At 38.1% G+C, this 23,116-nt stretch overlaps 1 protein-coding gene across 1 annotated transcript in view; it reads right to left on the bottom strand.

Annotated features, from left to right (window-relative positions):
• Positions 1 to 23,116, bottom strand: part of LOC150095455 (glycine dehydrogenase (decarboxylating), mitochondrial) — a 649,342-nt gene that overhangs the window by 359,447 nt on the left and 266,779 nt on the right. Inside the window, exon 9 of the mRNA XM_090410555.1 lies at positions 14,428 to 14,533. Coding sequence (XP_090266681.1) covers positions 14,428 to 14,533 — 106 coding nt within the window. The remainder of the gene's footprint in view (positions 1 to 14,427; positions 14,534 to 23,116) is intronic.

Genomic DNA, 23,116 nt, shown 5'->3' with positions numbered 1-23,116 from the left:
ATAACCTGCATTACAATTCCACATAATTTCTTTTTCCTAGTTACTTTTATATATCTATTCATCCCTCAAGTCAAGACTAAATGGTCCAACTCTCCAACTGGTGGCAGAGATAACACAGTTATTAGATCTGATCTAGGACCAAATCAAAACTCTTGGGCCTTATGTTTTCTCACCTACATGTTGCCTAAGGCATTTGTTTCTCAAGAATTCTAGAAATTTCATTCCCTTGCTACATGTTGTTTCCTCTTCTCAATTTATACCACTCTAGTAGTTAGCTAAAATCTCCCATAATGATCACTCGTTTGCACTTATCTGTTGATGATGCTATGTTAGAGCAAGCGATAAGGGACAAGTGACATAACTACTACAAAATTTCTCCAGGTTAATGTGAAGACTGATAATGTAGGTCAATGACAATGAAATCAATTCAATGTTGTCAATTATAAGATTATGCTTGGATGGAGAATATAGTGGGAAGGGAATTATATTAATCGGAATTTGTTGCAAGTAGTCAATGACGTCAATTCCTATACAAATAGGGATATCATTAATAGAGTTAAAAATTCAGGTGTGGCATATTCCTAAGGTGGTAACTTCATTGCATCTGATAAGTGCACTGTTAAAGAGAACATCTATTTGTAAGAAAAAGGTTATTCCCCCACTTCACAAGGTGAAATAAGACCATATCTGCACTATTTGTAAGCAGATCTGGAATCAAGATTCCAAGGAGATGAAGTGATAGTTGAAACTATCCAGCTAGATAACCAAGATAACTGACCAATGAAATTGCTCACGAGAGCACAGTGAGGGAATGTGGGCTTCATAGTTTGAGGAACATACAGATAAAGAAGAGGCAATATAATAGAAACAAGCACAAGGGGATTTTACAAGATAGTGATATTTTGCAGCCTATAGCTGGTGGAGGTAGAACACGGGGAGTGAAAGAATGCAAAAATGTAGAAGCGAAAGTCAGAGATAAGGGAGCGAAAGAAAATATCAATGAGGAAACAGAAGTAAGGTGCAGCAGAATAAGAGGTAGTGAGATTGTGGGAGTGATAGAGTGAAATTGTTGGAATGCAAGAGTTTATGAAACAGTTATTGAAAATGATAACTGAAATTAGCAATATATAAAGTGATGTTAGACGTCTAGTGGAAACTAATAAACGTGTGCAAGAGAACAGAATGAAAAAAAAAAAAAAAAAAAGATTAAAAGAGATGAGTATATTCTAGGATAGCAGTATAAGGAGACTCCATATTTATAGGGCTAGATAGTGAAAGAATCCATAAGGTCTGCTAACCAGGGGAGTATGAGTAGGATAATTAATGCATTGGACATGAAGAAATGAACAAGAGAGTTAGTAGTGATTGTAGGGACAAATGATCTAAGTGGATATAAGAAGGATGTAAGGACGAATATCAGAAGACTATCGAGAAGAGAAGACTATTGAGATGTAGGAAAGGTTGTCAGTGTGTTGCTAAGGTATGATGATGAGTTGCGATGGAGAGCCAAAATCATAAATGGTATGCTAGCAGAGCTGTGTGAGGAAAAGGGAGTGAAGTTTGTGGATATATATGGCATGTGTTTGAGGGAAGAATGAAATAATACAGGCATGATGGGTTGCATTTAAATTGCTTTGGAGTGAGCATACCAGAGAAAGAGTTGCTGGATGAAAGTAAAGTGTGTGATGCATGCAAGAGATAAGAAGAAAGAGGTGAATGGAAAAATAAGGAGAGTGGTATGAAGAGAAAGAAGTGCTTGGCAGTGGAAACAGTAGTAGTGTGAGAGATGAAAAGAGAACAGGAATGCAAGAGGAATGGAGAAACAGGGAGGGGGTCTCAGGTGGACAGGGAGACATGGCAGAGGGAGAATGGATATTGAAAGTGGCATTGAATGTGTGTATGAAGATGAAGTATATTGCAATGTGGGTGGGAAAGTTGAGACTGAGCAGATATGTCGCAAGTGGTGATAAAGGTGATCACTAGTTCTATCCAAGCCATGTGGTGGGAAAAATCACAACCAACACATGGCTTGGATAGGACTAGCAATAGACCTAAAAATGATCTGCTTGTTTGTTTACAAATGCCAGAAGTATCAGAAATAAGGGGATGAAATGGTTTCAGTGATTGAGTTTATTTTTCCCAAAATCACTGGAATAAGTGAAACATGGTTGAATGAAGATGATATTAGGTATATCATCAGGAATAGAAATGAAAGGATACAAAAATATTTCACGAGGACAGAAAGGGCAAGAAGGGAGGAGAAGCGCTGCTGATGATAGCAGGGGAAATGAGTCCCCATATAGTATACATGAAAGGCAGAAATGGTGGCACTGGTTATGAGGCGGTGTGGTGTAACAACGTGGAGGTTGAGAGGAAGACATATTTAGTTGGATGTTATAGACCTAAGAATGTGGACGGTGGTGATGAAGAAATGTATAAACAATTGGATTAGTGAACAAAGAAAGGGTAATTATTATGGGTGATTTTAATTATGGCAGTATAGATTGAAATGAAGAGATAGCATTCGGGAATAAGGAAAATGAATTTCTCGAGTTCTTGAGAGATAACTCTTTCAGGCAACACATAAAGGAGGGCAGGTGAGGTTCAATAGTAGTAGTTCTTCCCCAGATTCCATCAGGAACATTAGGAGTCTGTAAATGCTTTCCATTGGTTCCTTATCCTTGCTATTTGTTTTAGTTCAGCAAAACTCTTCTTATCACATTCTATTAAAGTTGATTTCCTCAATATATTTTTAGGATGGCCACGCTTTCTCTTGCCTTGTGGATTCCATTCCAGGGTAGCGTGACAGATTTCTTCATGATCTTTCATAAGTGTATATCCAATCTATCTAAATTTTCGTTTTATGATTTCAAGGTTGACTTTTTACTGATTTGATCTTTTCCAGAGGTCTTTGTTAGTAATAACTTGGCTACCAAATTCGAAGTATGCTCCACTGACATCAGTTTATGAATGTCGTTTTCTTCGTATTTTCTTTGAAACTAGCCACATTTCATATCCATATAAAAGAACTGATTTAATACATGCATTAAATATTTTTAATTTTGTATCTGTGTGAATATTTTTAATTTTCCATAGTCTGAGTTTAGCGTATGCACTTCTTGCTTTTTGAATCCTTATGCCAACATCTCTAGTTGCTCATCCATCCACAGATAACACATTGCCGAGATATGTAAAATGTGAAACAGATTCGATTTGTCCATTTTAAATTGTACTTGGTGCCTTATTGTTAACATTGATTCTCATTTTTTTTTTGTTTTATTTGTATTTATTTTCAAACCGACTTTTAGTAATTCTTCTTGTAATGTGGTTAGTTTGTTTTGGATATCTGCATGTCTGTGAGCAATTAGACATACATCATCTGCATAGTCTAGATCACCCAAGGTTTTATTTATTTTCCATGATATTCCTTTGGTATGTTTCATTGCTATCTGTTCTAGAACTTTATCTAGCACCAATATAAATAAGAGCGATAGCAGACATGCTTGTCACACTCCAAATACAGTCTGAAAGGGTTGTGACATATCCATCATGCAGCACAAAAAAAAAAAAAATCAGCTAATGTCTTTTTATTCCCATATATAGGGAGTAGGTGAGGCCGTTTAGCCCTATCTAACTTTCGGAGACTGAGTGGACAATTCAATCTCCACTGGTACCCAATCAGAGATAGCTGACCCAAGGCTATCACTAATTAAGCATGCAGTGAAGAGAGGGCTCAACAAGTGCTGCCATCTCGTGGTCCTTACTTGTATTTAATGTCTGAAATAATGTGGGTTCTACAGTTGATTTTCTTGAGTTCACGGGACGAAAAACCTGAGTTTCTGGGAGAAAAAAACCCGTTTGCCCATGCCAGAGATTGACTAACTCGGGAACCAGTCGAAAAAAGGCTTAGAAAAATTTCCTCTAGTCGCCGACTAGATTCAAAACCAAGAAGTCTTCCTTCGTGCAGTTAAGCGCAGTGGTATACAAACTGCCACATCCACTGACCTACACAGGCTAACAGGCAGCACATGGTATTGGAATTTGTTATATCTTTCCTGTATGAGGTTTATTATCTTCTGTGGAATTTCGTTGTTTTGAAGTGCATTCCGCACACACAATCTCTGGCAATGGAATTGAAGGCTTTTTCATAATCCACAAACAACAAATATAAAGGCGAGTTAAATTCACCCAACTGTTCAATTATTATTTTTAAGGTGTTAATGTATCTGTACAGATCTATTTGACCTAAAACCAAACTGCTCTTTTCTCATGCACTCATCTAAAATTTTAAAAATTAATAATTTTGCAGAAAATTTAGCTAATGATGCATAGCAGGTTTATGCTCCTCCAATTATTACTTCTTCTCTTCATGTATTATGCCTAATGGCCTGTTATGGAGCTATCTTTAGCTATACCTACCCCATGGATAAGGTGGCTATCCCTATACCTCCCGGTGTGTCCTATGATGCGCGTATTCACAGGGCCAGTTTGCCTGCTTGTGGGAGGGAAATACCCAGATAAACTGGGGAGAAAAATCGGCTAACTTGGCTATGTCTGAGAAAGATCCTTAAGCTCCTCACGTCAGCGATGGGAATCAAACCCAGGACACTCCATTCCCAGGCATATGGTTGTGAAGCGCAGAGCCACTCGGATAACCACGCAGACTCCAATTATTACAGTTTCTTAAATCTCCTTCCTTTGGTATTTTTACTATTATTTTTGTATTCCAATCCTTAGGATTGGAATACAAAAATTCCGAGATATCGTGGAATAGTGGATAGAGCATATCTGCGATTGTTGACATGTCAGATTTTAGAATGGCAGTCAGTCTCAAGTAGAGTAATGTGGGCAAATATCAGAATGGGGAACTGGACAATGAGACTTATTTGTGCCTATGGTCCCACAGAAGGTTCTCCTAAGGTAGAAGTACAAGAATTTTTTGTGGCTCTAGACAAAGCTACTGACTCAATGAAAAAAGGAAAAGTTGTTCCTTGTTGGGGATCTAAATAGCAGAGTAGGAAGTGATTGTCAGACATACAAAAATATTTTGGGAAAATTTGGAGAAAAGCGCAAAGCTAATAATAATGGCAAATATCTGTTGGATTTCTGCTCAGGACATGGACTGGTTATTACTAACACCATGTTCCAACATAAAAATGTGCACAAATTCAAATTGGAGAGAAGAGGCAAGGAATAAGAAGTCTCATTGACTATGTTATTGTTGATGGTGATGTTTTCTCCCTGGTGCAGGACACCAGAGTGTACAGAGGATTTGAAATTGGAAGTGATCACTATTTAGTCTTGAGAAGGATAAAATTGAATTTCATATTGAAAAGAATAACATGTAAGAAAGTTTTAAAGCGAATAAAAGTTGAGCAGCTCTCAGATGTAAACTGTAGACTAAAATACACAAAGATTATTGAAGAAAAAATGAAAGATTGTGAGAACTGGAATCATACCTTGGAGATTCAGTGGCAAACCTTGAAGAAAGTCCTGATTGATTCAGGTAGAGAGGTGAAGTTGTCTGCAAGGATAGAAAAATTAGAACTCCATGGTGGACACAGGAAGTTAAAGGGGCAGTGAAGGAAAAGAAGAAAGCATATCAAAAGTTCCTGGCAAATAAGTCAACTTGCACTCTTAGAGAATACAGAGACAAATGCAAGAATGCTAAACACTTTGTAAAACTAGCTAAACAAAAGTCATGGGAGGACTTTGGCAAGAATATGGAAAATAAATATCAAGAAGGTGGCAAAATATTCTGGAGGTTGTTGAAGAAGCTTAGGAATGGAGGAAAGAGTGCTGTAAAAGGAGTTAGAGATGATAAAGGTGACATGAAAACAGGAGAAAAAGATATCCTTGAAGTATGGAGTAATTACTTTGAAAAACTACTAAATGAAGCAAGCAGTGATGACAGCACAGTGGTAACAAACACTAACCAGGCATGCAGTCAGGAATACATATCCATACTTGAAGTAGAAAAAGCCATCAAGGCTTGAAATGTGGAAATGCAGCAGGAGTAGATGATATTCAACCAGAAATGCTGAAGTATGGTGGTATAAGAGTCTTACAGTGGCTGCACTGCATAGTTCAGAAAGCCTAGACAGAGGGACGAATTCCCGATGATTGGAGTATAGCTCTCATAGTACCCATATATAAAAAGGGAAATAAAAATGAATGTGAGAATTACAGAGGTATTTCCCTACTGAGTGTTCCTGGCAAGATGTATGCAAGTATACTTAAGAAACAGGTGAGAAGAATTGTGGAAGAAAAGCTTGGTGAAGAACAAGCTGGATTCAGGCCAAATAGAGGCTGTCAGGATCAGATCTTCACTTTACGACAAATAGTCGAGAAATCATGGGAATATAACAAAGATCTGTATTTAAGTTTTGTCGATTTGGAAAAGGCATATGACAAGGTGTCAAGAGAGAAGCTATTCAATATGCTACAGTTATATGGTGTCAATGGGGCATTATATCAAGCAATACTTAGTTTTTATTTGAGTTGTAAGTCAGCAGTTAGAATTGAAGTACAGGAAGATAGTTTAATGTTAAATCTGGTGTGAGACAAGGATGTACATTATCCCCTCTGTTATTCATTATCTATATGGATCACATTATGAAGGAAAGTGCTATTAAACATGATATCAAAATTGTAGATGTTAATGTCAGCTCTTTGCTTTATGCAGACGATGTTATACTTCTAAATAAATCTGCTACAAGTCTGCAAGATTCCCTGACTAAATTGAATAACTCTTGTAATAGATATGGTATGAAGGTCAGCAATAAAAAGACAAAGACAATGAAAATAGGCAGAAATATCAACTACACTATGAATGGAGAACCTATAAAACAAGTAAAACATTTCAGCTACTTAGGTACGATTTTTACTGAAGATGGTAAATTAAATATAGAAATACACAACAGAATCAGCAAAGCTGGTATGGTGGGAAGTTCAATTGAATAAAATCATATGGAATAAGAGAGAAATTAGTTAGAACACTAAATTAGCTATATACAAGACAGTGTTCAAACCAGTTTTAACTTATGGATCTGAGTTAAAACTTAAAGTTATGGAACATATTATTATTATTATTATTTTTATTATTATTATTATTCAGGCCTCCAAGGAGTCAAAAGACTCATCGAGGGAGGTCCTTTCTAAGACATAAAGTCTGTCAAGACTCATCGAGGGGAGGTCCCCCCCTGAGAAACACAAAGTTTATCATACCACTCCTTAAACCCACTGACCGTTCTCGCTCCCACCACTCCATCAGGCAATGCATTCCACAGCTCAACCACCCTCCACACAAAGAAACCACTCCTTACCCTCTTGCTCACAGTTTCCTTTCGTAACTTCCAGGGATGGCCTCTTGTCATCACTCCTTCCTGCTGATCAACCAAGCGAAAGAACTCCCCAGTGTCAACCCTGTAACCACCTCTCAACAGTTTAAAAGTCTCAATCATATCACCTCTCCTTCTTCTATCCACCAAACTCTGCAGTCCACATTCTCTCAGCCGATCCTCATAACTATCCTTGTACAGTCCTGAAACCATCTTTGTCATCCGTCTTTGTATCCTTTCCACAGTTAATTTATCCCCTTCAAATCCTGGGGACCAAATCTGAGAACAATAGTCCAAGTGTGGTCTGATCAGAGACTTATACAACGGAATGATAACCCTCTTATCTCTGCAGGTCAGTGTCCTTCTCATAATAGCAGCAATCCTCTGTGTTACCTTCACCACCTTTGCAATATGTCACCTAAACTTCAGGTTTCTATCAATCATCAACCCCAGATCTCTTGTCTCCCCTACTTCCTCCAGTATAACTCCTCCCATAGAGTATGCAGCATCCCATCGATGTTTCCCAAACCTCAAGACCTTACATTTTGCTGCATTAAACTGACACCCCCATTCATTTGGGCATCTATCTAGCTTATTCAAATCCTCTTGCAGGGCTACCACATCTGCACTATTACTAATAATCCTTCCAAGCTTCGCATCATCCGCAAACAACTGAATATCCCCCTGCAATCCACTGGCTATGTCATTGATATAAAGGTTAAACAATATAGGTCCTAGTACTGAGCCCTGTGGGACCCCACTTGTAACCCTCTGCCTCCTGGAAACTGCTCCACCATACACAACTCTCTGATACCTATCAGACAGCCAATCCTGAATCCAGTTGACCAATCTGACATCCAGACCCATGTGCTGCAACTTAAATATCAGCTTATCATGTGGCACCCTGTCAAATGCCTTCGCCAAGTCTAAGAAAATCGCAGTATATGCCTTTCCCTCATCTAATGCTCTTGTAACTTTATTATAAAAGGCTAGCATATTGCTAAAACAAGAGCGTCCTTTCACAAATCCATGTTGATTATCACAGATAACATTACCCTCATCTGCCCAATGCTGTACACGGTCCCTCACTACTTTCTCCAAGATCTTAACAACTACTGATGACAAACAGACTGGCCTATAATTAGACACTTCCAGTCTGTTACCACCCTTATGCAATGGCACTATCTTACCTTCCTTCCATTCCCTGGGCACCTTTGCCAAAGCCAGACTTTCATTGAAAAGCCACGTTAAAGGTATTGTCAATTCCCTAGCACATTCTCTCAAAACTCGTGGCGAAATACCATCCAGTCCCACAGCTTTACTGACATCCAGAGTACTCAGTATCTGAAACACACTCTCCTCCTGTACCTCCAGACCTCGTACCAGTCCTATCCCTCTAGCATTAAAACTGACTCCTCTAGGATGAAATACTCCAATAAAGTGTTCATTGAACAATTCCACTATGTCCTCTGCATCAGTCACTCTATTCCCATTTTTATCCCACAATATCATTCTTCCACAGTCATTTCTCCTCCTACTGGCCACATAGCTAAAAAATTCCCTAGGATTTTCTTTGGATCTTAGGGCCAATCTCCTCTCATATTCCAGTTTTGCTTTCCTTACCACACGAGTCACTCTTCTGGCCTGTGTCTTATATTCCTCATGCATCTCTTCACCTGTCTCCTTACATCTCTTCCATAGCCTCTTTTTTGCATGCAATTCCTGTTTAATATTGTTTGTCATCCACTTTACTCCAAATTCTTTAAGAACATAAGTTATGGAGTTAAAGTTATGGAACATAAGTAAAACACTTGACCAAAGACTAGAGACTGCAGATATGAGAGTCCTGAGAAAGATTATAGGTGTGAACAGATGGCATCAATGGCAATATCATATTAAAAACGTGGATATTAGGAAAGAACTTGAAGGAATGCATTAGCAGAGCTAATCTCAGGTGGTATGATCACTTAAACATAATGGGTGAAGAAAGATTAGCAAAACAAGTGTTCTCTGCCAGGTTGGCAGCAAAACGATCCAGAGGAAGACCAAGATATAGGTGGATTGATACGGTACAAAGTGCCTTAGACAATAGAAATATAAGATCTGATAATGTTGTAGTCTTGAAAAGTAACAGACTGATTTGGAGGAAAATTGTAGATAGGAAGTTAGTAATGATGTAATTTTTTCATGTAGTACTATCATATCCTGTACACCCCTTGAGGGTACATGGCAAGAATTTGATGATGATCATCATCATCATTTCTTATATCCTCTTCCTTCAAAATTACTATCTATATTTTCCCTTAACTGTATTTTAAAGTCACTGCAGATCCTGCCTTAGCAATCTATTAACTTTTCATAATAGAATAACATCTGAATTGGACAAAGGAATTGACTACACAGTGGTACTTCAGGATTTTGCTAAGGCTTTTGATAGGATACCCCATGGAACACCGTTATGCAAATTGGAACAGATGGGAAGGGATACTAAATTGGTGATATGGATATCAGAATATCTCAGGGAGAGATACCAGAAGGTGGTGTATGGAGGAGCAGAGTACAGGATGAGGCAGGTGACCAGTGGTGTGCCTCAGGGCTCTGTGCTTGGGCGATTGTTTAATTTGTATATAAATGATATAGGAAATGGCTTAAAGGGAGATATACAGTTGTTTGCTGATGATGCAAAGTTGGGTAGCGCAATAAAAAAAATCAAGCAGATGTTGAAAGTTTGCAGGATGATTTAAATAAGCTGGTAGAATGGGCAAAAGGTAATGGATGTCAGTTCAATGTGGAAAAGTGTAAAGTCATGCATTTTGGGATTAAAAGATTACCAGCTGTATACTACATTGATGGAACAGTACTCCAAGAGATTGATGAGGCTAGGGACTTTGGGGTGTTGGTAGATAGGGAGATGAAGTTGACGGGACACATTGCTAAGGTGTCCAAGATTGCACATAGGATTATTTGGTTGTTGAGGAACACACTGACATCCAGAGATAAAGAAGTTATTATTCCCCTTTATAAAGCATTGATACTTCCACATTTGGATTACTGTGCTCAGGTCTGGTCACCTGGATTCCTTGGAGATGAGGAGGCTGTGGAGAGGGGTTCAGAGAAGAGTGACCAAGTTGACGAGTGATGTAAAAAATGCTCCCTACATTGATAGATTGAGAGCTTGTGTACTGCAGAGGTTGGTTGATAGGCAGAGAAGAGGGGATATGATAGAAACATTTAAATTACTGAAAGGCTTTTATAGGATTGATGCATGGGAAATGTTTCAGCTGTGTGATAGTGATGGAAGACCAAGAGGTCATCCCTGGAAATTAAAGAAGAGTGTGGTTAACAAGGGTGTGAGAACAAGGTTTTTTGCCTGGAGGGTTGTGAATGAGTGGAATTCATTGCCTGACTTAGTTGTAAGCTCTTCGTCTGTAAATGAATTCAAGAGGAGATATGACATATTGTTTTGCTAGTTTGGGTCTCCCGTGATGAGTCTACTGACTCCATGGAGATACCTGTAATAATAATGCTTTCCCCTCATGATTTTTTCAAATATAAAACTGCATATATCCTATTGATGATCTGAGCCAATATCAGCAGTTTTTATTTCAGACACCTAATAAAATTTTCCTGCACCTTTGGCTGATGACAATATGAGCTATTTGATTCTGTGTTTTGCCATCTGGTGCCCAGGTTACTTTACGTATTTTCTTATGCTGGAAGATTGTGCCACCTATTACTAAGTTATATTGGCCACACAGTTCCATATATACATTTCTTACTCCCAAACCATGCTTGCCCATTACATTTTCCAGCCCTTCATTATTTGTACCAACTTTAGCATTGATCAAGAGTTCTAGATCTGATCATTTCATCAGAGAATGTAATTGTGAAAGAGGTTTCACACTTTCCTCCAGGTGGTTAAAGTGATCATGAAATAATCATGTATTGTGGCTAGTGATATGTAGACCCTTGTGAGGAAAAAATATATGTGGAATTATAAGGCTGGTGATTATGACAAGCTTTGGAGACAGCTTGGAGTTATAACATGGAACGAGGAGTTGAGCAGTAAGGAAATAAATGCTGCATGGGAACTGACAAAGAAATATATAACAGCATTAATGTGTGAATGTATTCTGAAGGCCAAAAGGCTGAATAAGGTAGGTGTAATGGATGAATGTAGAGCATAAGCATGAAATCTGGAAAAAGAAAGTACTTTGGAGGAAGTACAAGATGAATAATAATCAGTCACATGAAGAGAATAAAGAACAAGCCAGGAGAGTGATTAAGTGAGGAAAACAAAACTAGAGTATGAGCAGAAATTGGTAAACCCTAAAGAGTTAGATAAGTAAAGTGGATATTAGATCCACCATTATTTCAAAGCTGAATGTAGAAACTATGAAAGTTTCATAAAAATAAGTTGACCAGAGCTTACGGGAATATACTCACTGACATTCACGAGTTGCCTTAGCGTGGACTACTTAGAAAACAGATGTTGCCCAAGTGTCTATACACTCACTTTCCATTAGTCCATTTTGATAAAGTTTGACTGACCTGACAGCTGTTTCGAACTAGTTGGTTCTCCTCAGAGACCATGCAGAAACCTTAAGAGAGCAAAATCTCTCGTTCAGTACTAAGGAACTTGAAATATCAGAGGTGTATTTTTATTAAGCGAACTCTTACAGTGCAAACTGGTCTCTGAGGAGAACCAACCAGTTTGAAACAGCTGTCAGGTCAGTGAAACCTTATCAGAATGGACTAATAGAAAGTGAATATATAGATGCTTGAGCAGTGTTTATGTTTTCTAAGTAGTTTGTGCAAAGGCAACTCGTGAATGTATTCCTGTAAACTCCGGTCAACTTATTTTTTATAACACTTTCATAGTTTCTACATTCAGCTTTGAAATAATGCTGGATCTAATATCCACTTATATAATTTTGCATCATCTAATTGAAGCCTTTTGGCTCTTTATTTTAGTAAATATCCTATAGAGTTTTTTTTTAGATATGTGGCAAGTAGAAAGAAGAATGATCATGGTAAGATAAGTTAATGGATGAAAGTGGTAGAATGTTAACTGCTGCAGAAGACATGTGGTATTTATAAGGGTGTTTCATCCTGATCAGGATGGAATCATGAGGAAATTAAGTGTAGAGGACATACGAGGGGAAGGCTTAATTGTGAGTGAGCAGGAGGTATTTGAGGAAATAAATAACCTTTATGTCAATAAGGCATAGGATTTGATGACATATCATCATGCATCTTAAGGGAAAGTTCTAGGGAATCGGCGGCAGCATTGGTATACCTGTTTAATAAGTCTTACAAAAGCACAGGTTCCAAGAGAGTGGAAAGAGGATAAAATTGTTCCACTGCATAAAAGTGGTGATATTGCTGTAGCTTCAAATTAGAGGCCAGTCTGTGCAAAGGCAACTCGTGTATAATGTTAGAATCTGGAGTTGTGGTGAAAGTACTGGAGAAGCTGGTAAGAAGTAGTATACAGAAATGGGTTGATAACAGCAGTATTATCTTTGGTTATCAGCATGGGTTTGTTAAAGGGAGATCATGTCTAACTAACTTATGTACTATGACATGGTGGCAAATACCTTGGACATGGGAGATACATATAGTGGAGCACTTAGATTTTGCAAAATGCTTTTGATAGACTGCCACACGATAAGCTCTTAAATAAATTGAAACAGATGAGATTGGATAAACGACTTCTGATTTGGATCAGTGATTGGCTGTCGGATAGGTATCAGAAAGTTGTATATGGGGGTTGCGGTATCCCAAAAGAGAAAGATCACTAGTGGTATGCCACAGGGGTCAGTTTGGGGCCATTGTTGTTCAGTTTGCATGTTAATGATATTGGGATGGACTTTAACTAGTGATATGCAGCTGTTTGCAGATGATACAAAACTGAGGAGAGCAATGCAGAGTCAAGCAGATGCTATGGCCTTACAAGAAAACTTGAACAGATTGCATGAATGGGCAGGTAAGTGTAACTATCAGTTCAATGTTGCCAAGTGTAAGATTTTTGAGATTTGGTAAGCAACAGTGGGATGCAAAGAATATACTTGGTGGGGAAACGTTAACAGAAGTAGAGGAGATGAGAGATCTAGGAGTGATGGTGGACAAAGACCTGAAATTCAGGGGCCACATTGTGCAAGTTGTGAAGATGTCAAATCAGATAATGGCACTGATGTGGAGGATCCTGACATGCAGCAATAGATTATGTTGCCATTGCATAAGGCCTTGATCAGGCTTCATATTGTAGACAGATTTGGTCGCCAGGTTTTCATGGTGACAGGGATATGTTTGAAAGGGTCCAGAGAAGATTCACAAAAGTGATCACTGACCACCTTTGGAATGTGTAGTATGAGGATAGACTGAGAGAATATAAGTTGCAGAGCCTTGTGAATAGGAGAAATAGGGCATATATGATTGAGACATAAGCTAGTCAGGGGTTGTTATTGGGTCACAACAGAAGAGATTTTTCATATAATGGGGGGGGGGGGGTAGAACAAGTGGCCATTGCTGGAAACTGTATAAAGAGGGTGTGAGCAGAGGAGTGAGGAGAAGGTTCTTTGCATGGAGAATGGTTGGCAAGTTGAATACATTGACTGAGTGTGTTGTGGGTGTAGACACACTGAATGAGTTTAAAGCACTTTTGGATGAGCATTGTGTGCAACAGTATGTTCCTCCCACGATGAGTCTTACTCCAATGAGGTCAAATGTAAATAATAATAATTTATAGAAGCTGGCTAAGGATGTGGTTATGAAGCATGCAAAGTTCCAAGTTCCTCTCATTATTTGAATCTGCTACTGTTAGATGTTGTAATACATTTCAGTTGATGTGCTGAGAATGAGATATGATAGGTATTTAAGTATAAATGAAGGGCCCACCTCAATGAATCCTTGGATTCCCTGGATGAGTGCCTAATAGTAAAAATGAAATTTCAAATTTATACATAATTTAGAGCATGAATAAAATTATATATTTTTGTCAATATATTCAATTTTAAACTTATGTCCTAACATAACTATCATACAATAGCGTCATAATGTTATATTTCAAAACTTTTTCAGATCATACCATGACTAAGTAGCAATGTAGCATTGTGTACTCGTGTAGCAATATTCTTTAGTCCCTCTGGCCCATGGTAAACAGCATACATTGCTGAAATATTAGCTAGCAGAGCCTGGAAAAATAACATTTTCAACAATAGATATTAAAAGAATAAAACAGCTATGAATGAAACAATTTCAATAGTGTACTAATCAGCTCAACATACTTATTTGTAGTATTCTGTATCTCTGTTCAAACTGAATCAGTAATCCAGTCTGTAAACCACTGGAGTAAATAGTAATTTTTATCCAGCTGATAAAAAAAATTTAATCAAATGAATGCAGTCTGAAAGTTTTAATAATTATAATTCAACACAAAAGTAGATAATTGAGTATGAACAAAACCAGGTAATAAATTATTATTATTCAGGATCTCCATGAAGTCGTAAGACTCACTATGGGAGGCTATTTTAAATGACGAAGTCTTATCATACTATTTCTTAAAATCATTCACTGTTCATGCTCTCACCACCAAGCAATGCATTCTACGTTCAACCACCCTCCATGCAATAAAAATGCCACTCGTCACCTCACTGAGAAACTGTTCTAAGACAATCTGAGAAATTAAACTGTTCTAAGACAATCTGAGAAATTAAACTGTTCCATATTTACTTAAGAAATCAATTAAGTAAGGGATTTTACAATGATAGGAACAAACTATTAAAATTCCTGGAGGTATGAATGTTTACAAGTCTTAAGAGATGACACTTAGTGCCTAACATAATTCCAATCTTGCTTAGTACCTGAAATGACAGAAAAAGAATGTGCTTAGTCTACAGAGCAGAATTCTAGAATACTGGATTCATAATATCCATTTATCTCTCACCTGCCATACCTCTTTATATTCATTCATTGGCAAAGCACTTGCAACTGCCTCTGGAAATGCATTCCACTCATTCGCTGTCTAAAAGCAAAATTTCTAGTCCTCAAATACATGACCTGTTGTTCTTTCCTTTGTCTTGTACCAAAAAATTTCTGCATCAATTTAAATTTAAAAATCCTTCAGTAACCTGGATTTATTATAGTCCCTCTTTTATACCTACTGACCAAATTTTATAACCTACAAATCTTCAATATATCCTCATGGGGAGTATTTCACAAACCTGTCATCTTGTTACTTGTCCTGGATCCTCTTTACCAATTTTTTCATCCCCAAGAAACTCAGATGAATGGTAACTGCCTGTGTAGCAAGGTAGTCTGGATATGGTTGTATCAAAACCTTAAAGAGGAATAATAAGTTCCTTATCTCTACTTGTCAATGTTTTTTTCCCCAAAAATTTAAATGATCATTGAGCTATTTTGTCCACTTTTGTAATGTGTCCTCCATCTTTGACTACCTATCCATCAACTCAAAATCCTTAGTCTTACTTTCTTAGAATTCAGTTTTCCACATAATAAAATAACTCTTCGGGATCACAGACATTCAGCAACCTTCCTTTCATAATTTGATTTGGTCATTCTTACCATGCTGTGCTTTGTATATTGTTCATGAGGTTACTCATCACATTTCTCTTTAAATTTCTTCTGTGTGTGTGTGTGTGTGTGTGTGGAAAGTCTTTGATTCACTTAAAATTTGTGCGATACTTTAAGCATTACGAAACCAACAAGTGGAGGAGCCATACATCAGGACCATCAAACAATCAGCATACACCAATGCCACAGCAGCAATTCATTTCAATGGAAGGTTAGGCCATAAATTCACCATGCTGGCCAAGTGCGGTTGGTGAATGCAATATTTTCACATGGGATTGCCAGTCCCAAAATCACTGTCCACGGCTCTTTATTCACTATATTCAGAGCTACCCTGATATCCAATGTATGGTAGTCAGACTTTCCCCCCATCTGCCACTGGACGTGCTTGGTAGCCCGTGGGAGCCCCGAGAAGAAGTTGGAATTGAATAAAGAGCCACGGACCAGTGATTTTGGGACTGGCAATCCCATGTGAAAATATTGCCATTCACCAACCTGCACTTGGCCAGCGTGGTTAATTTATGGCCTAACCTTCCAAGATGAATCTGACAGAAATAAAATGGCCCTCATTCCCAAGGGGCTGGATTGTTACCATCTATGGCAGCAGGCAGTTAAACATAAAGGCAGACGGCACTAAGAATCCCCAGGTAACCAGATCATGCTGCCATTGGAAACTAGACCTTAGAATATTAAACTATAGGACTGAGCAGTGAAGCATGGCTAACTAAACTAACTGAATTGTGCGAAGTTAGACGTAATGGTGAAGAAATTCTTCAATTAAAAAATGGAGACATACTATATTATAGAGACCAAGATAAGGAAAGAATCAGTGGAGTTGAATTCTTGATCAACAAAAAACTGAAGAACAACATAATAGAATTTGACAGTGTATCCAATCAAATAGCAAGTATTGTTGTTCAAATCTCAAAAAGATACATTCTTAAGCTCATCCAAGTCTATGCATCAACAATAAGTCATATTGATGAAGAAATTGAAGCATTCTATCATGATGTATCCCAACTCTACAATAAAGGAAAACATTTCAGAATTGTAATGGGACTAATGCTAGAATTGATATACAACATTCAGATGAAAGCTCAATGGGAAATTTTGGATATGGCATGAGAGACGACAGAGGAGCAAGGTTAATAGAATTTGCAGAAAAAGAAAACCTGTATATCATGAATTCATTTTTCAAGAAAAAAAACACATAGAAAGTGTACATGGAAAAGTCCAAATGTTGAAGAGACCATCGTATGGTACGCAGTAAAATCCAAATAAACTGCCAAAAAGAAAGAAAAAAATGTTTTGGAGAGATGTACACAAACTCAACATTAAAAATATATATATTCCAACACGAATTAAATAATAGATTTAAATATCTTATTATAGATGACAATGTTGATCTATCAGAAAGTAATGACATTATTACCCCAAATCTTTTACAATGCTTACTTGAAATAGCTGGTACCACAGAACAGAAACAAGACAAAATCTCTGAAGAAACAAAACAGCTTATAAAGAAATGAAGAGAAATGAAAATCAATTAACCTAAAAATAAAACTGAATTGTGCAAAATGATCAGAAAACTTATCACAGAAGAAATAAGAAAATTCAATTGTAAATTCATACAACAAACAACTGAAAACAATTGTAGTCTCAAAAAAACAGCAATTGATAAACAGCAACAAACAGATGGTTGCAGTCAAACTATGAGATGGGACCATCACCAGAGATAGATATGCTATAGCAAAAAGAGTTGTAGAATTTTACTCAATATTATATCAGGATGATGAATTAAATGAAGAAGACAACCACGAAATAGCTGAAGTGCCACAGATTCTACCAGAAGGGAAAAAAAAGCATTGTTTAGCTCAGTGGATGTGGTGTTTGCACACCACACCCCTTGATCACTCAAGGAAGACTTGGTTTTCGAATTGAGTCAGCGACTAGAGGAAATTTTGCCAGTCTGGTTGGCCAAGCGGTTAGCGTATCCACTCTCCAGTCAAAAGGCTGCAGGTTCAAATCCCACCATGGACATGGATGTTTGCGCTTGTCTGTGAAAGCACTAGTGGTGGTAGTCAGCGGTAGATGGCATTGGTGTTTGATGAAGGTTGCAGAGTAGCGAGACGAAGAGTTGCTGCCCTCCCTCGATGCGTCTTTGGACTCCCTGGAGGTGTGATGTAATAATAAGTTATGTGGAGTATCCAAAGCTTGCAAAATGAAAAAGCTGCAGGTAAGGATGGAGTTATAGCTGGACTTCTAAACATAGGTGGAGAAATAATCTACTAACTCATAGCAAAACTACTTACTTTATGCCTGAAGAAAAATTATGCAGCACCAACAACATGGAAGAAGGCTACCCCAATTCTGATATATAAAAAAGGTGAAATAGAAGACTTCCATACCAGCCACCTCTAAATCCTGTTTTCTCTCACTTCCCTGCAAATACAAACCCTTGAATTCTATTCCCTTTTAACTATATCCTTCTCCAGAAATGATGAAGTTGCCACAATTTAAGGAAGTCACAATAGTGTCAATAACCGGCGGAAACCTCAACAGAAATCAGGGTGTAATTCTAAACAGTTCGTGGAAAAACTTGATCTTCTCTCTCTCAATCAATCTGAACTACAGCTAGCCAGTAATCACATTACACGTCTACAACAAACACGCATGCGTGATAACGAATAAGAACAGTAAGTCCTCTCTGTCACGCAAAACGTGTAACCATAGCTACTAGTTGGTTTACAACGTTTTTTTATGTTCCTTTTAATTTGCATTTACTAGCTTTCATATCTCCGTAAACACCTTGAAAAAGCCAGACAGTTTGCTGGTGAAACTGGTAGGTTTTAATAAATGTTTTATTGTAAACTGGTCTGTATTAATAAAATTGTATTTCTATTATAAAACGACCAAATATGTATAATTTAAATATATCCTTCTCCATCAACCAAACCTTCTTTGCCTAAAATTTTTGCAAGTCATTAGTTAATGAAATAATTCTTCACACTTATTACTATCAATTTTAGTATCTATATATATGAATGGCAATATCCCCTTGCCCCACAGCTATCCTTGGCTCTTGAAGTGAGCTATCTCATGTGAGATCCGAGAAACTATACTCAGCATTTTATAATCATTCCCAAATTCTTCTTAAGGTGCACACTGCACACACTCATTTCTGTGCCACTGCTGACTTAATGAGCCCTTAATTATTAAAACAGAGTTTTTCTATCTTCTTCATCTGCAGCTTTTCCCACTTAAGTAGGGTCGCCGTTTGTGGTGAGTCTCCTCCACAACCTCCTGTCTCGGGCTGTAGCCACATCCAAGTTCATCCTCAAGTCCTCCTCCACCATCTCCCTCCATCTCTTCTTTGGCCATCTACGCTTCCTCCTCCCCTGAACATCCATCTGCATGACCTTACTTCCCACATACTCTTCCTCATCACATGACCAAACCACCTCAACCTTACCTCCTGTATCTTTGCTCCCAAGTTCATAACTTTCACCATTCCCCTTACATAGTCATTTCTCAGACGATCCTTTTTTGGTCACATCGTACATCCACCTAAGCATTCTCATCTCGACTACCTCCATCCTGCTGATGTTATTTTTCCTCTGGGCCACAGTTTCCATAGAATACATCATAGCTGGTCTCACTACTGTCCTGTTGATTTTGCCTTTTAGATTGATTGGTACCCTCTTATCACATAGCACTCCAGCCATCTCTCTCTCTCTCTCCAGTTCCTCCATCCCACTTCCTTCTCAGCCTCACCATCCTCTTTCATTGTCAAACCTAAGTATCTAAAGTCATTGACCTTCCTGATGACATTTTCTTCCAGCTGCAGATCTGTCTCCTGGCTGCCATCCACTTTGCAACACATATACTCTGTCTTACTTCTGCTCAGTCTCATACCTCTCTCTCCCAGTACTTTCCTCCAACTTTCCAGTTTAGCTGCCATTTCTTCTCTTGATTCTGCACACGGCATGATGTCATCTGCATACAACATAGTCCAAAGCATGTCTTCTCTCACCTCCTCTGTCACCACCTCCATCACAATATTAAACAGGAACAGACTTAATGCTGACTCTTGATGCAAGCCAACTGTCACTGGAAAACTTTGTCTCATCGAGGCAGGTTCGAACTCTTGTCTTCACATTTCTGTACATCTCCTGCACCAACCTGACATATTTCTCCGGTACCTTCTTCTCCCTCAGAAACCTCCAGACTTCTTGCCTTGGTACTCTATCATACGCTTTCTCCAGATCAATAAGTACCAGATGTAGCTCTCGTTGCTTTTCTATACGATCATAAAAACAAGTCATTATGCTGTGTGAAATTTTAGTAATACAGTGAACCAAAATGGGGCTGCATTAATCCCCACCCATGGTACTGCTATTGCTATGATTCAGTTTTTATGCTGCACTGGCAGCTGTAGCCATAAGGCGCCAAGTCCAAGAATAAAATTACATATTACATATAATCTAGAAATTCTTAGCAAAACTATTTACTTTATGCCCGAAGAAAATGATGTACCAACAACAGGGTGAAACAGCCATCAGGCCAGTGAAACTTAAATTATGGATTAATATGAGATAAGCATTATAGGCTGCTGGATAGAGTCCAAATCTTTAGTGCAAGTCAAGGCAACTCAATGCTGAAAGTTATATCATAATCTCTCTGGTAAATTTTGAAACTTGTTAGTTTTAGTTCTAACTGGCTATAACAATGATGGATTAATAATGATGGATCGAGTGGTTATTGTGCGAGTCGCTTGCAGAGACTGGTGCTAGAAAGTAGAGAAGTGAATAGAGAGAATGAATCACATCGAGAGGGGAGTGATGTGGAAGAGCAGGAGAGATTGAAGAGGTGGATATGAATGGGGAAGTGAGTGGTATGAGAATAGAAAATGAGTGTGCAAGAGGAAACTGGGAGGCTCAGGGTGGACAGGGGTACACAGCGTGAGAAAGGTGGATGCTCCAAGAGGAGGTGAGAGCATGTGCAGGCAGGAAAGGAATGGGATGACCAGGAATCAAGAGGAAACAGTTGGAATTGAAAAGGGTTCTAAAATGAAAAAACAGAAAGAGAAATGGCCCCAGTCGAGCATGGAGAGATCACATCGGGTGAGTAGTATCAGAGGAACTAGCTGTAGATCCAGAAATGAGCTGTTGTGTTTTTATACCAATGTTAGAAGTATAACAAACAAGGCAAATGAAATGGTTGCACTAATTGTGTCTGTTTACCCAAAGATTGTCGGAATAAGTGAGACATGGTTGGAAGAGGATGACATCCTGACAGGAATAGAGATGGAAGGGTATGATGTGTTTCGTGAGGATAGAAGGGGTAAAAAGAGAGGGGGGGTTTTATTGATGATAAAGAGAAAGAGTTATGTCCATACAAAGTAGAGATGCAAGACAGAAATAGTGCCAGTGGTTTTGAGGCAGTATGGTGTGAGATAGAGGTGAATGGAATCAAATACTTAGTTGGATGTTGTTATAGACCAGGAAATGTGGATGGTGGTGATAGTGAAATGTATAGTCAAATTAGCCAAGCAAATAAGAAAATGGTGATCATTATGGTGATTTTAATTATGGCACTTAGACTTGAATGATGATATAGCAACTGAAAGTAAAGAAAATGAGTTTGAGTTTTTGAGGGATAACTACCTCAGATAGTAAGTAACAGAGGGCACACGAGGATTAAGGGTCTTGGATTTGGTCATCTCATCAGAGGATGTAATTATAAATGAGGTGTCAAATCATCCACCAATTGGTGAGAGTGACCATAGGGTGGGGTGGTTGCCAGCATTGCACGGAACTACAAGGGGGATGATTATGAAGAGCTCAGGAGACAGCTTGCGGGTGTAGCGTGGAATGAGGAGGATGAAGAGATGTTGTAAAGGGTCCAGAGGTGACTGACTAAGGTAGTTTCTAACCTCTGGAATGTTGAGTATGAGGAAAGATTGAGATGATGCAACTTGCAGAATCTGGTAGACTGGAGGCAGAGGGGAGATATGATAGAGACCTACAAGTTGGTAAGGGGTTATAGGATCAATGGTGGAGACGTTCTACAGAGAATAGTGGAAGATATGGGGAGAACCAGAGGTCATCCCTGGAAACTGTATAAAGAGGGTGTGAGTAAGAGGTAGGTTTTATTCATGCAGAGTTGTGAATGATTGGAATGCCTTGCCTGAGAGTGTGGTGTCTGCAAGGAGTTTGAATGTGTTCTATGATAAGATGTGTGTATGATAAAAGGACCTCCCAGATGTGTCTTTGACTCCATGAGGTCTTGGGGTAATAATAATATAATAATATCCATCATATTAATAAATTAATTCATCTGTATATATTGATTGATGGTGGATGGGATCCAACTACTGAAATGTTCTGGCCCTTGCAAGAGATGAACCAGAAGACTGCAATAGAATTTAGAAGAGAAAGTGATGTAGGAGAATTAGCACTGAACTTCTTTGAAGATCCTTACATCTCTTGTATCCAGTAAAGCTCTACCACTTACCTCATAGATGAATGCAATTTCTATTTTATATATATGAAAGAGAAATGACACCAGATGGTAAAATCAATGTGAAGAGCACTACTTATGGCTAGAGGATGCTGTTCTATTTCTGAATTCACTTTGACAGAAGCCAGCATGATACTTTAAAAAAAAAAAATGCTATGGGATGCTCTCCTTTTCAAAAAAAACTTAGAAAGGATGGACCCAACTCAGAATGTTCAATGAAATTTCAGTTTTTTTTTTTTTTTTTTTTTTTTTTTTTTTAATGAAAACAGGAAGGTATGGAGAAATCCTTTAGATCCAAAATGATATTGGACCTAAATCCTGAATTCCCAAGCAGCAAATGATTTTTCTATGTATAATATTGATGCTAGATATTAGAGATGCATTTTTAATAAACACTTTAATAGTGTGATGACCTAAAACAGAAATGCTTTGGAAGCCATGTTCTGATATTACACAGCAATTCCACTCTGAAAAAATGGCATTACTCTTACTGAACCACAAGAGTTAAACACTGACCATTTTTCAGAATTTTTTTTGCCCGGACAGCTGATCATGTGGAAATTTTTGGATCTTTATCTGGCTTGGGGAAGGTAATCTTTTAATCATGGAAACTGATTCTCAAAACCTCTGTTACAAAGGCAAAGAAGTTGTTCTATAGAAGATGA

Source organism: Typopeltis vanoorti, chromosome 20, assembly GCF_054136105.1.
Source record: "Typopeltis vanoorti isolate ZY-2024b chromosome 20, IOZ_Tvanoo_1.0, whole genome shotgun sequence".
In the NCBI taxonomy this organism is placed as follows: Eukaryota; Metazoa; Arthropoda; class Arachnida; order Uropygi; family Thelyphonidae; genus Typopeltis; species Typopeltis vanoorti.
Note: the sequence above shows the minus strand (reverse complement) of the source record. Positions and strands in the feature narration are given on the sequence as shown.